Source organism: Mastomys coucha, unplaced genomic scaffold, assembly GCF_008632895.1.
Source record: "Mastomys coucha isolate ucsf_1 unplaced genomic scaffold, UCSF_Mcou_1 pScaffold20, whole genome shotgun sequence".
Taxonomy (NCBI): domain Eukaryota; kingdom Metazoa; phylum Chordata; class Mammalia; order Rodentia; family Muridae; genus Mastomys; species Mastomys coucha.
In genome coordinates this window covers 51,973,484-51,989,501 of record NW_022196903.1, presented here as the reverse complement: position 1 = coordinate 51,989,501, position 16,018 = coordinate 51,973,484, and the positions used below count along the sequence as shown (strand labels likewise).

At 42.9% G+C, this 16,018-nt stretch overlaps 1 protein-coding gene across 2 annotated transcripts in view; it reads left to right on the top strand.

Moving 5' to 3' along the window:
- The first annotated feature begins 7,987 nt into the window (after window positions 1-7,987).
- Window positions 7,988-16,018, top strand: part of Nt5c3a (5'-nucleotidase, cytosolic IIIA) — a 44,349-nt gene continuing 36,318 nt past the window's right edge. The window contains exon 1 of one of the 2 annotated variants that reach the window (XM_031382020.1): window positions 7,988-8,255. In XM_031382020.1, the coding sequence (XP_031237880.1) occupies window positions 8,118-8,255 (138 nt within the window). In that variant the 5' untranslated portion in view covers window positions 7,988-8,117. The remainder of the gene's footprint in view (window positions 8,256-16,018) is intronic. The other variant, XM_031382022.1, reaches the window with a different exon arrangement.

Below are 16,018 nucleotides of genomic sequence, written 5' to 3'. Positions count from 1 at the left end.
GTGTATGTGAGGTGTGTGTGTGGTATGTGTGAGGGGTTTGTATGTGTGTGTGTGTGTGTGTGTGTGTGTGTGTGTGTGTATGTGTGTGTGTGTGCGTGTAGGTGTGAGAATGTGTGAGTTTAAGAAAGGGAGTGTACAAGAGAGTACAACCTCCAGCCCGAGGAGGGAGCTAAAACTGATGTAGCCTCAAGCTGAGGGGGGGCAGCCACATGGGGGGGAATGGGGAGAGAAGGGACAGTGGGGGAGGGTAAGAGAGCAAGAGAGCAAGAGAGAAAGGAGGGGCACACAGCTCTCTTTATAGTGAATCAGGTATAGTTTCTTGTTGCCAGGAAACTGTGGTACAGAACCTAGAAGAAATGCTAACATTCCCCTGTTTTGGTTTAATTTAAAAAAGAAAAAATTAGAAAGAGGTGATGGTGAAGCAGGAGTAGGATCATGGTGATCTTTAGCTACTTCCTACTGACTTTGGGATGATGTGTCTTTGGGAAACCTAAAAAAAACGGGTATAGGGATGTTGGTCCAGTCTTAGGAGAGTTGGCTGCTTCCTTGCTGTTCAGGGTCTGTGGAACTGTCTGTGGATAGATACGAAGGAGCAGGTCCAGCAGAAGCATCTGTGTCTGTGAGAGAAGATTGGAACATCTGTGGGTGGCTTCTCTGGAGCTGTCCTAGATATAGTAAAAGCCTGGACTTGACAAGATGCTTTAACACACACACACACACACACACACACACACACACACACACACACACACATGCACACTACAGGTAGAGAATAAAGTTAAGTATGTCTGGGAGAAAAAAAAAATGTCTTAGGCATACACTTGATACCCTTAGGTCTTGGTGGTTGGGAGTGAGGGAAGTCCCAATCCCAGAAACGGGAGAGGAATCCCACCCTCTGAGATAGGTAGCAAGTGGGAACTTAGGCTATTGATTGGCAGGTGTACTTATCTGCATGGAGTCTTCTTGATCCTTGAGCAGTAGATCTGAGTGGGTTTCCTGTAGCTTATAAGTTTACAAAAGAGATCAGTCTTTAAGAAGCAGTCTTTAAGAAGAGCTTAGGGAAAATTAAACTTTTTGTGGCGAAGAAGGAGCAAGAAGGGCTTTTTCCTTCTGTCTAGGGGACTGAATACACATAAATTTAGCATAACGAGAAATAATTTTAAGTTTACATTTGAAGACAAAGGAAACTCAGAACCTTAACCTTGTGAATATGATAGTTGATCATATAGTTTAGCAAGAGAAATACCTTAAGTCTATAGTCATAAAAGACAACCAAAGGAAACTTATATTTGAATATGATATCCGACACTGTAGATTCAGCATGAGAAACATTTTAAGTATATAGTTAGAATACAATCAAAGAAAACTTAAAATTTAAACTTGTGATTATATAGTTAAATCATATAGTGGAATATTTTATTAGAGTTAGGCTAATTTATAAGAACTATACTGACTAATGTTAGGACAGTGGCATAGTGAGGAGAGGAAATATGAAGCATTTAGTCACTGGAAACTGAGTGTAGATAAAGTAACAGGAGGTTGCATCTGTAAAAGCTTACATCTAAACTTATGTATCTTTTATCATGAAGCCTGCGAGCAACGCAAACCTGTCTGTCTTTGATAAGAAATCCGGTAGTCTTGACTAGTTAACAGATTTACTAATGAGAAAATAAGGTATATTGCCTTGGGGTAAGGAGCGAGGCCTGTTTTCTAGCTGTCAAGCTACAGTTACTTAAAGTTGGAAGGGAAAATTTGGGGGTAAATAGAAGACTAATTAGATGGGAGGGAATCCCATCTATAAGATCCAACTATGTATTTTTTCCAAGAAACACACCTCCCTGGTAAAGATATGACAAACTAAGAGTTAGAAGACTGACAACAGTCAGATAGAAACCAAATAGAATAGGACAACAAATAGAAACCAAAACAAGCGGTATAGCTATTTAGATATCTGATAAAGTATGCTTCGAAGCAAAATTAATGAGAAGAGATAAAAGTGTCTTAGCTAATTTATTTTTAGTCTTGAGATAAGACACCATGACAAGGCAACTTAGAAGCGTTTATTGGCCTTATTGTTTCACAGGGTAAGTTTATGACATCATGACAGGGAACATGGCAATAGGCAGACAGTCATGACACTGTAGCAATAGCTGAGAGCTTATATCCTGATCTATAGGCAGGAGGCAGAAAGAACTAACTGTTGATGGAGCAAGTCTTTTGAAACTTCAAAGCCTATCCCTTCCTCCAACAAGGCCACACTTCTGAATCTTTCCCAAGTAATTCAACAAACTGGGGCACAAATATTAAAATACATGAGTCTATGGGAGCTATTTTCATTCAAACATCTACAGAATATGCATCAGTTACTTTTCTATTGCTATGAAAATAAAAAAACATGACCAAAAACAACTTAAAGAAAGAAGAGTTCATACAGTTTGAGGTTCCATAAGAGTCCTCATGGCAAGGAGACATGGCAACGATCAGCAGGCCTGGTAGCCAGAACAGGAAACTGAGAGATCATCTTCTCAACTGCAAACATGAAGCAGAGAGCATGAACGAAATTATGGCCAGTTACACACTTCCTCCAATAAGGCTGAACTTCCAAAAGCTTCTACAACTTCCCCCAAACAGTACACCAACTGGGGACCAAATGTTAAAACACATGTGTCTATGGCAGATATTTTCTTCATTCAAACCACCCCATAAGGCTACTACATATAAATTTTAAAAAGCAGTTCATCAAGTATGTATAACAGTTATAAATAAGTATGTATCAATATCGAGACTTCTAATTTCATTTTAAAAGTAATGGATTTGAAGGTTCTGATAGGTTCTGATATCATAATACTGGATAATTTCAATACCATATACTAATACCTATATGGATCATTAAACAAACAAAACTTAATGGAGAAATCAGGGTTAAATTATACCATGGATCAAGTGGACATGATGAATATATACAGAATATCTCATCCAACATATACAGAATACATATTCTTGTCAGTACCTACTGGAGTCATATCTATTAAAAGAGTACATTATAGGTCATAAGGTAAATATAGTTCATAAGGTTAAAAGATCATAAGGTAAAAATGTAAAATATTCAAAATAATCTCTTGTATTTGATGATGTAATTGCACAATAAAACCAGAAATCACTTGAAAACAACTACAAAGACTAAGCAAATGTACAGAGTCAGAACTGCACATTGTTGAATGTTTGGTGTGTCTTTGAAGAAATCATGGAGGACATCTAAAATTTCTTGAATCGTGCAAAAATTAAACCACTACTTGTCAAAATACTAGGGATATGAAAGTAGCTCTACAAGGAAAGTTTATAGTGGTGAGTGTCACAGTAAAATCAGAAAGATCTCAAGTAAATAATATAATCATGTACCTTAAAGTCCTTGAAAATCAAGTGCAAGCAAAAACCCTAAAGTGGTAGAGAGCAAAAAGAATAACAAAGATTAGGGCAGAAATTGATGATACATAGGCAAATGTATTCTTTGGCACTATAAACAAATTTAACAATCCCTATCCATACTAATCAAAGCAAAGATAAAATACCCAAAATAGGAGGTTACTATGGAGCTCAGAAATCAATCAGAGTTTCTCAGAAAACTGGAAATAGATCTACCTGAAGACCTAGATATACCAGTCCTTGGCATATACTCAAAAGAAGCCCCATCATGCCACAAGGGCACATGCTCCACTATCTTTATAGTGGCCTTATTTGGGATAGCCAGAAGTTGGAAACAACCCAGATGTCCCACAATAGAAGAATGGATACAGAAAATGTGGTTCATTTACACAATGGAATACTATTCAGCTATTAAGAACATCTTGAGTTTTGCCTGGTGGAACTAGAAAATATCATCCTGAGTGAGATATCTCAGACTCAAAAGGACATGCATGGTATGTATTCACTAATAAGTGATATTTGGGATAAGTGATTTTGGGGATATTAGCCCAAAAAGTACAGTATATCCAGGATACAATCCACAGAACTCAAAAAGGTTAACGCTGAAGAGCCCACGTGAGGATGCTTCAATCCCACTTGGGAGGAAAAAGAAAGTATTTGTGGCAGGGGGCAGAGGGAGGGAGGAAAATGGGTGGGAGAGGCGAGGAAGGGAAAAGAGGAACATGATCACGTATTGGGGGGAATAGGAATGAAGCCCTGAAGGCCTGCATAAAGAATGGAAACAGGCAACCTCAGGGGCAGGAGGTGGGAAGACCCTGTAGAATGTTCCAGAGTTCTGGGAGGTGAGAGTCTCTCAGGGCTCAAAGGGAGCAACCTTAAGTGAAACACCCAGCAGTGGAGAAATGGAGGGATGGAGGGATGGGGTTGCCATCCCACAGTGAAAAACTCTGACCCAGAACTTTTTCCTATCTAAAAGAATGGCAGAGACAAAAATGGAGAAAAGACTGAGGGAAAGGAGGTTCAGTGACTGGCCCAAATTGGGATCCATTTCAAGGGGAGGCTCCAAGACCTGACACTATAACTGATACTATGGTGTGCTTACAGACAGGAGCCTAGCATGGCTGTCCTCTGAGAGGCTCAACCAACAGCTGACCAAGACAGATGCAGATACTTACACCCAACCATTGCATTGAAGTCGGAGACCCCTGTGGTTGAATTAAGGAAAGGCTGGAAGAAGCTGAGGAAAGGGAAAACCCCATAAAGAGGCCAGCAGTCTCAACTAATCTGGATCCTGAGATCTCTCAGAGGCTGAATCACCAACCAGGCAGCATACACCAACTGGTACGAAGCCCCAGACACATATACAGCAGAGGACTCTCTGGTCTGGCCTCAGTGACAAAAGATGAACTTAATCATGGAGACTTGAGTCCCCAGGGAGTAGGGAGGCCTGGGGATGGAGGTGGGGAGACACCCTCTTAGAGACAGGGGAGGAGGAATGGGATGAGAAACTATTGGAGGGAAGACCAGGAGGTAGATAACGACTAGATTGTACTAAAATATTAAAGATAATTTTAAAAAGAAAGAAAAGAAATTCATCAATCATGAATGACATTAAAGAGATTGTCCCCATGGGTGCATATATTTGAATATTTGGTCCCCAGTTGGTGGAACTGCTTGAGAGGGATTAGTGTCAAAACACTCTTACGATTCCCCATGTGCACGTGTGCTCTCTCTCTCTCTCTCTCTCTCTCTCTCTCTCTCTCTCTCTCTCTCTCTCTCCCTCTCCCCACCTCTTTCTCTCTCTCTCTCCCTCCTCGTCTCCCTCCCTCCCTCCTTCTCTCTCTCTGCCTCTAGTTGTAAATCAAGATGTAAGCTCTTGGCTGCTCTTTCACTCTTCCATCATGAACAATCAACACTAACTGTTGGGCCCTATTTGGCCCTGGTTTGGGCCTTGAGGGCAAACCTGAGCCTAGCTCAAGTTTTGTAAACTGTCTCAGTCACTTCTTTACTGGAGTGACTCAGCACGACTCAGTAGCCTGCCTTTGCCTGGCCACTGCTGATGTAGAGTAACTTTGTTGGCTCCAGTTAGTCACCCCATACCCTTCGTCAACTTTCCCTATGTCATCTTACCTCAGCAAAAAAACCTCCACCTCCTCTCTCAGCCCTTTATAAAGAAAAAGAACGATACAATAAAACGAGTTCCTCTTTTGACAGACTCCCAACTAGGGGTGGTTATTCTCCTGAGGCAGGAGGTCAGAGCTACCAGCTGCGACCTGGCTCAACCCAGAGAGACTCGGCTGAACCAGGATATCTCTCTCTCTCTCTCTCTCTCTCTCTCTCTCTCTCTCTCTCTCTCTCTCTCTCTCTCTCTCTGTCTCCCCCACCCCCATCTGCCGGCAAAGAGCCTGGCACCTAACACAATCCATATTAAATGCTTTTGTAACTTCCCTTGGTTGTGGTATTTTATCATAGCAATACAAAAGTAAATAAGATAGACATGCATGCAATGTTTAATTACAGATATAAGTTTCTTTTGGTTTTTCCAGACAGGGTTTCTCTGTGTAGTCCTGGATGTCCTGGAACTCACTCTGTAGACCAGGCTGGCCTCGAACTCAGAAATCTGCCTGCCTCTGCCTCCCAAGTGCTGGGATCAAAGGCGTGCGCCACCACCGCCCAGCCTCAGATATAAGTTTTCATTAGATGCCAGGCTCTGAACCACTTTCTGGGAAAGAGAGAGAGAGAGGTGCATAGATATATCTTTAAGAGTGCTTTGCAAGGGCCCCATGGATAGGACAGAGAAGAACATATGACACAGAAAAACAATCCTTAGCTTTAATTATGATGACATTCAAGTCATATCACCTTAAAATATAATTAAAGAAGATCAGACCACGGATAGGAAAACTGGCCTCTTTGTTAAAATAATTATTTTGATCTGAAACATACTGAGAATTGGTCAAAGCAGGGAAAGCTCTTTAATTTCCCTTAAATTCTATAGTCCTTTGAGTGAGAATGTTCCCCCAGGCTCATATGCTTGAACATGTGGTCCCATTTGGTGGTGCTGTTTGGGGGGCTTCAGAGGTGCATCCTTGTTTGAGGAAGTATGTCTCTGAAGCCTTGTTTTGAGGGTTTAAAGACTGTACCACTTCCAGTTTGCTCTCTCTACTTTGTGCTTATTGTTGAGATGGAAGAAGTACTTGTCAGCTTTCTCCTCTGCTGCCATGCCATCCCTATTATGGATTCTAGCCCCTCTGGAATTAGTAAATTATTTCTTTTATAAATTGTTTTGGCCATGGTGTTTTATCCGAGCAACAGAAAAGTAATACATATTCCTTAAAATTGTAAACATCTTTTGTGTGGAAGAAATACACATACTTACAGAGAGAGAGAGAGAGAGAGAGAGATTGATTTATTAGTGGTTTGATAATATGCACCCTATCACTGAGTTCACACCTTTAGCCCCTGGAAAGATTTTCATCTGTACAAGGTAACCTTTAGTCACCATACATTTCCCCTCCTGTTGATTCCACCTCACTCTAGAATTGTTAAATATAATACATATTCCTTTCTGTAACTTAGGTGGTATATTTTCGCCTCAATTTCTTGGCCACTTCTGTGAGGTTTTTCATTTGTGAGCCAGGTTCATGGTCCATGGCCCTGGTTAATCAGCCATTGTACACACAGCAATCCTCCTGCCTTAGGATTCTACATGTAGGTATCAGAAGCATGCTGCTACATCATGACCAGCTTGAGTCTCATATTTTTGTGGAACTGCTCTTTGCACAATAAATTGTTTTACTCAAGGTGTCTTATGTCAATTTGCTTTTAGACCAGCTAATAAAACCTAAAACAGAAAAATAATTATTTCTCTTCCACAGCTTTTCACTCTTAACTTCCTTCGGTTGCATATGTCAGGCAGGGACAGCCTGGTCAAGCAGCAGCACAAAACTCATAGAATTGAAGTGACTCTTCTAAGAATCTTTCTTGCACCCGTCACACCCCACCCATTCCGAGAGAAGCAGAGTAAACTATATCAGTCCCTTGAAATACACTAAGCAAGTGAGAACATCTGCAAGTCTGTCTGCTCACACTCCTACGGAAAGTAAGCTAAAGTTGTAGGTAGAATGTGGCTGAAAACGTCCCAGCAGCGGACAGATCACCCGAAGATGTCTCGATCTAGGCCTTCCAGCCGCAGATGCTACTGCGCAGGTCAGACTCAGCGCCGCTGAGCCTGCTGGGTATCGTAGTCCATACTAGCTAAGGCGGGGCACAGTTTCTGAGTGGGTGGCGGGTGAATTCTCTTTCACTGGGAAAAGACTGTTTTCTCGATGTTTCTGGGGCGGCTTTACTGTGTACTATAGGCACAGCCTATCATCCGGAGCACTAGGATTCTGGGTTACATATGAACCACTGGCTTCTAGTAGCGAATTACAGTTGTTTTCTTCCGGTTCCTTGCGGCGTTTCCTGAAGTCAGAGTCAGAGGAAGTCCCGCCCCCACGATAGGGGCGGGGATCCGGACGCGGACTTCTTAGTCCCCGCCCCGTGGTCCCCGCCCCTCATCTCTTCTGGGCGGAGCCTCCTCGGTTTTCCCCGGGCGGGGCGGGGCTCCGGGCTGGTGTGCGGCTTGCGGCCGCGCCCCTGGGCTCGTACCCGCGACTCCCGGGCTTTCGCGGGGAGAGCACGCGGGCCTGTCAATGGACCGCGCGGCCGTGGCGCGAGTGGGCGCGGTGGCGAGCGCCAGTGTGTGCGCGGTGGTGGCGGGCGTGGTGCTGGCCCAGTACATATTCACCTTGAAGAGAAAAACGGGCCGCAAGACCAAGATCATCGAAATGGTGAGTGCGGGAGCAGCCGAAGTGGCGTGGGCCGGACGCGGCCCTGCGAGGGCAGGCTGCACGCGGGCTGATGCTTGACAGTGTTTGTTTCAAAGAGTGGAGAGAATAGATGCTCGGAGATAACTACCTCTTGCTGCAAAACCCGTTTTTCCAGAGCTAATCTCCGGTTGGCACCCGCCAGCAAGAGGTGCAGCTAATCCGATTCAGTCTCCTGTCCAGGAGTCGGGGGTTTTTTGTATCATCGGGGCTGCCTTGGGTTGTTATGAAAAGAGCATTTTCAGTGTTTTTAGAAATGCCAATCAACCAGTCCGGTATTGGAATAGCTCGATAGTTCTTCCTTGTTTTATGTTCCAAGAAGTATTCATGTATCAGTCCCCCAAAACTCTTTCGTAAATCCTAGAAATGTTCTTTTAAGAGTTATTTACAGCTTCTTTCAAATCGTTTTTCTCAAGAATTCCATTTGAGGTTTATTTTAAAGTGATTTGTTGTTCCCAGGATGGATGTTTCATTTAGGGTTTTTGTTTTGATGTTACTGATGTTATTAATGTTTTGATGTTCGCACTGACTTGAGCATGGTGAGTGTGATTTATTTACTGGAGTACAAGGAACATCCGAAACTAAAATATAAAGTTTAGAAGCTATTACTATTGTAAATGATATTTTAGGTTAATTCCTTTATTCCTGGGTTAATTTCTTTATATACCTCTGATTGCAAACATTTTGTGTGAGAAGTTTTGTCTCCCTCCCTGCCTAACGAACTTACATGGCTTTATTTTGTTCCATACTCAGATTTTATAATTTTCCATCAGTGGGAAATAGCTGATTTCCCCGTCTTTCTGTATGTACTTAAATAATGGACTGATTTTTCCACAAAAGAGTTTTGCTTTCATTGTAAAAAGTAATAAGGGGTCACAAGAACACCAACTTTTTTGTTTGTACTGTACAAATCTGTCCTTAGAGGGCATTGTTTTAAATTAGCTGTAATATGTATCTGGCCCCCTGATAGTTTTTCAGTAGAAGACGTAAAAGAGTTAGATTTTTTTTACTTCTGTAATTTTAGTTGGTTGCTCCTTTAGATGGCATAAGGGGATGACCTGAAATATATATTTCAGCCCTCGTTCTTTCTCTTTATAATAGTCATGTTTGAGGAGTCCTCTGTGCCTGTCTCCACCCTCTTCCATCATAGAATGTGTACAAACCCAGGGATACACACTGAACATTGCTGTTCTGATCACAGATAATAGATAACTACCTAACCACGTTGGCTAGGAAAAAAAAATGACACCAGTTGCAGTCTTGGTGATGGTGCTCCTCTTGCCTCAGCCACCTCAGTGCAGGGTTACATTCCTGAATTACCTTGGCCATCAGGACAGTTTTTTAATTGAAAGACATTAGGGATTTGCTAGTAAGTTATGCATGTCATAGTGGAAATGTCCAGTAATGTGGCAAACTAGATACCTAGAGAAAACCAGTCAAAAGGCACACTAGATGTATTCAGAGAGATAAGACAAGCCATTTAGTGAAGTTGGCTGGCACTTTACAATTTAATTATCCATGTGTGTACTCCCTGAATCTGTTTTAACATCTACCCCTACTTACACACATCCTCTATACTGGTATAGACCCCAGCGCTTTACACTTGCTAGGCAAGCATATATACTTCATCAATGCCCTCCTTTCCCATCCCCTTTTGAGACAGGGTCTTTGTGTAGTGAGAAATCTAGAGTTTTGGTTGCTTTAAAGAACATAGAAATACTATAAAAATAGGTTTTCATTGTAATCCCAAGTGTGGGATATGGGGCTGGTTCAGACTGTCTGCAAGGGGACTATGATTTGCCTTGCGCTCTAGTAGGAGTGTGAGTTTTTCAGCTCCAGATTGTTTCTGTGATGGAGTAATATTTGGAATTCTGGGGACTTTTCAGAGGGTATATAAATGTGAGGGTCCAGCGAGGCAGGGTGGGTTGTTGGTGGGTTGTTAGTTGCTGTTGGTCGCTGTTTGTTAAATAGTTGTGCCCAAAAAAGAAACAAGAAATTAGATATCCTGATGGTGAAGATCAGACTTGCCCCAAGGAACTCGGCGTGCCTAATCAGCAGGATGCAGTCTAAGGAAAACTTGCCCCCCATTTTGACCCCTGACTTTATTCAGGGAACTCTTTCCTTTCCTCTCTATCCTTTTTTCTCTCTTATTTAGTGTTAGGGAGTAAGGGTCGAAGAAAAAGGGTGGAAAAAAGACGAATCCACAAAGTATCCAGGAACGGCTACATCTTTCTGTATGGTTTAGACATGCCTTGAATTTGCAATCCTGCCTCTATTAGGATTACAGGCATGCACCACCATGACCAGCTTCAGATTTCTCTTTATCACATCTACAGTCTCTTAAGATTACTGGTTAATTTGTCATAATCAAACCCTTTCTCTAAGCATTTTATTATGGAACAATACGGATTTACTGTAGTATGAGCAAGTGTTCTCATATATCACATACCAGTTTCCCTTGTTGTTAATGTCTTGTATGACTCATTTGTATTACACATTATTAAATGCACCACTGCCCTTTTCAGATTTCCTTCACTTTTACTAATGTCCCAGGAGGGTATCTCAATGCACTTAGTCATCCTGGCTCCTTATCTTACCCTACTGTGGTCCAGGGATTAACCCAGGGCCTCTTCACAAGTGTTCTACCCCTGACTTACATTCCCACCCTCCTTATCTTGTCTTCACTGGGCACTTTCTCAGACTTCACTTGTTTGCGGAGTTCACAGTTGGAAGTTGTTACAGTATTTTGTAGAATGGCCTTGGTTGGGTTTATCAGGAGTTTTTCTCATGATTGTCTGGGGTCGTGAGTTTCTCAGAGGATGACTGGTGAAGCGTTAATTTCATCACACAGCAAGGGTGTGCGCTGTCGTCCTAACCTCTTAACTTGTAAGATCTGCTTGAGGAATATTTGTCAGCATTCTCCACGGTCAGTTATTTTCCTGTCTCCTCCTCCACCCTGTGCCCTTTGGAAGGAAGTTAGTGCAAGAAGTTTGCCTTTACAGTACAGAGTTACAGTTCAGTGCTTGTGGGTAAAGTGACCACAAGAACTGCTTGGGATTATTCTGTATTGGAAACTTGTCTGTCCTCCCTTATTTGTGCATCAGTACGGGCTCATAGATATTTACCTTACCTTTGGAGTTAGAGTTCAGTACTGCTTTATCTGTTGCTAATGTTGTTGCTGTCTGACCACTGAGAGCTCTGTCAGTTGGGTCTATGTCTTTGTCACATTCTCACTGAGTCAATAAATGTTTTCCAGCTGAAAATAAAATCCTGACTGCCCAGAAAAATTCTGTGGCAAGAGTGAGCAAGGCTAGACTCAGTGTTTGGATTGTTTTGTTTTGAGACAGGATCTTGTTATATTGCTTCTACCAGGCTCAGGCCCCTGGACTGAACTGATCCTCCAGCCCTATCTTCTCAGTTAGCTAGGACTTGGTGTGTGCAGTATAACCTGGCCCTTAGGACAGAGCTTTTACAGATTACAGCCATGTGCCCTCCGCCCCCACCCCAAAGCCTCTTCTAGAACTGTACTTACTAGTGATCTCAAAGGGTTTGAGGATTTTTTGATGGTGGTGGGTTGGTTTGTTGTTGTTGTTGTTTTTAAGGGGAGGAGGTTCCTTGATTTTTAAAAATCAAACGAAAGGTCGGCATGATATCCCAGTGAGGAGAGGTGCTAGGTGTGAGGCCTGACAGCCTGGATTTGATATCCAGAGCACATGGGTGGTGGGGAGATAACACCACCTTGCAGGTTATCTGTGATCTCCACATGCTGGGCCCTGGCACCCTCCTCCCCAAGACAAAATCAAGTAATAGATGTAATTAAAAGGTTTTAACAGTTCAGTTTTGAGGCAGTGTAAAATTATATCAGTTTCAATGGTCCTTAGATTTGTTGACTTATTGAAACAGGCTCCTTCTCCTCGTGTGTAGTAGCTCAGGCTGGCCAGAAACTCGAGACCCCTCCAGCCTCAGCCTCCAGAGTTACAAGATTGCTTTATCATGCCCAGATTTCCGGATTCGTTGTGAATTTCTCCATTATCAGAGTTGTTTCTTGCAACATCGTTGAGTCATTGAGATAAAGTGAATAATTTCCTGTTGTTTGACACACAAACAACTTGACGAGAGTTCAGGTGCCACCACATCACATATCTCTGTGAAAGAAACATTTTCAAAGAAGTATGTAAAAATATTAATATGTGTTAACAACATTACAAAGGAACATGTATAATAGAATTTTAAGTTTTCTATAACTGGGGATTTAACCTATTGCATGCTAGGTAACCCTTTACAAATCCATTTATATTTTTATTTGGAGATTGAGTCTCAATAAATTGCCAAGTCTGGCCTTGAACTTGCAATTGTCTTGTCTTGTCTCCAGATTAGCCAGGATTACCTTAGTGTACCACTAAGCCTGTGACAGATTTTGGTGATATGAAATGGTGGGGTGGTTCAGTGGTTAAGATCAACTGTTGTTCTTACAGAAGACCTGGGTTTGGTTCCCACAAGCTAAGGAGTAGCTCAACACCATCTATAACTTCAGAGTATCCAGTATCACCTTCTGACCTCTTCAGGCAACAGACACACAAAGTGCACAGACATACATAGATGCATAAATATGAATAAAATAAATAAATCCAAAACATTTTAAAGAGATGTGGTGACAGCCACTTCTAAAACACTGAGTGATCTTGTTTGTCACCCCAAGAAAAAAATCTTTGTTCTAAATTCTGACATCTTCCCAGAGCTGGGTCATGTGTCTCCAGTTCAGGATGACCATTCCTTGGACTGGCACTGCTCAGAATCAGCTGCTAACAGAGACTACTCCAGCAGCGGAGAGGACTGAGTACGGCTGGCCAAATGCGTCCTGCAACCACATACACGTTTTCTCGATCTACTGCTTTAGCTTTAGTGTTTGTTCGGAGTTATCAAACTATATTTGTCTCTATAGTTTTTAAGATTTAAAAAAGAAAGAAAGGTTAGGAGCAAAGGGATATTATTCTAAGTGGGTATACAGTATCTTTACCCTGTTTAGGCATAACTACTCGATACCCTTGTGGAGCCCAGTTAGAACCCTGGGTCCAACAGCTCACAACCAAGATCCTTAGCTTTCAGCTTGTAAGTGGTGTGGCCTTGTCTAGATTACCTGCCCTCACAACGTAGGCCTGAGTGGACTGGGACTTGGAAAGTTCCTCTCTCTAAGCCGGGGATTGTTTTCCAAGTCAGAAGAACGGTACTGTTACAGACTGAGTGGGTTCTTTGTGGCATTAGGATAGAAATCCGATACAGAGTAAATAAAGTTCTGTGTCTGAAGCAAAAGCAAGGTGAGGGTTAGAGAAAGAGGTGCAGAGGCTGCAGTGACGGCGCAGAGCCCCAAATGTAGGACTATAGCCATCCTTCAGGGGAAGTGCCTCTTCAGATCTTCACGGTCACATGCAGCATTTTCCACCTGGCTCAGGATGTGCCTCCCTGGGGTTTGTGCCTCCCCAGCAGCTCTCCATAGGTGCTTCCCTGTGCTAATCATTGTAACAAAGATGTAATAAGGTGCTGTACTAGTTCTAGGTCAGACTTGTCATTTTTGAGGTCCTTGGATTGAACCTATTAGCCAGTGCCTCCTGTTTTATCTGTTGGGGTTGACTAAAATGCAAGAGAAACAAAAGACTGAAATGCATTATTTCAAAGACAAAAGCTTTACTGAGGCAGGCTACAGCTCCCTTCGGGTTGGGAGTTTGCTGTCAGCGAGGTGGGGAGGCTCTGGGTCCTCCCATTTTCTTATCATCTTGCCCAAATGTTTGTCCTTGGGCCACCTTCCCAAGCGGTTTTTCCCATGAGAAAGGAACCCTCCTACTCTCTATACCTTGTAGCCTTCCCTCACTGTATCTTCTCTTTTTTAAAAATCAATGATAAAGATATTATCAAGGTTTTCTAGATTAGTGTTTTGTCTTTTTTTTTTTTTTATTTGCATTTTAAAAATGGTGAGAGAGACAGACACACAGACTTGTTTACGGGTGCCATTCAGGCCAGACATCAACCTTGGGAGTTTTCTTCTCTTGTGCTTCACTCCCTCATTTTTTGAGGCAGGATCTCTCACTGAACCTAGAGCTGTGCTTTTAGGTGGACTGGCTGAAGATTAAGTCCCTGAAAGCCCCCCTCTCTGTTGTACCAAAAAGCAGAGGCCTGCTGCTGAGGCCTGGGTCTCTCTCTCTCTCCTCCGTGTTGACCTGTAGCTGCATGGCACGTTAGTTACAAAGGAGGCAATGTATAAATGAGATATTTTATTGTAGGAAAGAGAAAATAGGCCAGGTAAGTAGAGAGAAGGAAAGGAGAGGAAGAAAGCAAAAGAGAAACAAAGAGCAAGAGAAGAGAGAGAGAGTGAGAGTAAGAGGTAAGTGACCAGCTAGAATGCTGGGAGCTTGAGGCATTGTCTGCCTGATAGAGCACATCTCCTGCAGGGTTGTGACTGAAACAGGAACCAAAGACTCAGGAGTTATGGCCAAGCTCCTTCCACCCTCTGCAAGCAGAAATTGCCCACAGGGGTCCAGGGCTCAAAGCCAAATACTCTGAGCTTAAGTTACCCGAGCAGACCACTGCCCCACACCTCTCCTCCTCAGCACCCTCCCTATATCCCATGTGCCCCTCCCTCCACCTCCTGAGTGCTGGGATTACGGGTATACATCACAACCCTTGGGCAAAAGTGAACACTTCAGTAAACACTTGGTGTGCTGAGGCGCTTGGATTCTGTGGTGTTAGTGCATGGCTGTCCTTTACAGGTGTGTTATCTAACTGAGAGCTTGCTCATCACCCCTATCCTGCGGTGTGCCATGGGTATTTTCTCTGCAGTTAACGGGTGCCAGAAGTAAGGCGTGGAAGAGAGTCTAATAGTTGATTCTCTTTTCCTTCTCCTTTCTCGGCTTACTGGCTATTGCTGTGGACTTTAAGTGTATGACATAGAGGAAAGGGGACATTGAGACACTTTTAAAAGTTAGGCAGTTCTTATTTGAAAAATTAATTGCACTGTCTTGACGTGCGAGTTCATTAGTTAGGATGTGTTGTTCTCGTGTACGGAGAATTGAACCCAGTACATGGAAGGCACACACGCGACCACTCAGCTCTACAAGCACACACCGTTCTCAGCTTCATGCAGGGTATTTAAAGGCTGTTCCTGGGGCTAGTGAGTCCGTCTACAGGTGAAAATGCCTGTCACCTAGCCTGATGACCTCAGGTCTACCCTTGGGTCCCACATGGTAGAAAGAGAGGTCCAGCCTTTGCCAGATGTCCTCTGACCTCCACATATACATGCAGAGCAGTTTTAGTTGGTTGGTTTTGGTTTGGGGGTTTTGGTGGGATTTTTGTTTGATTTTGGGGGTGCAGAGGTACAGAAAAGGTCTCACACATGGCTAGGCAGGTGCTGTGCTCGGAGCTGTATATCTCCAGCCTGTAAACCAACTCTTCTTACCCATGTCCTCTGTGTGTGTAACTCATTTCCTTTGAGGTTCACTTACTCTCAGCCCTTGAGTTTTTAACAGTGTGTGGGGGAGTGGGAGGTTAGGGAGGGGGTGTAGGGCTGAGTGTGTGTGTTATTGTTGCTGTTCTCAGCACTGGGGATTCAATATGCTAGGAAAGCATTGTCCTTCTGAGCTGTACCTCAAGTCCTAGTGTTAAGCAAGCACCCTTAGAACAAACCCTCACCTCCTCCTTACTCTATATTTAGGAAGTTAGCTTTGTTTTTTTCTTTT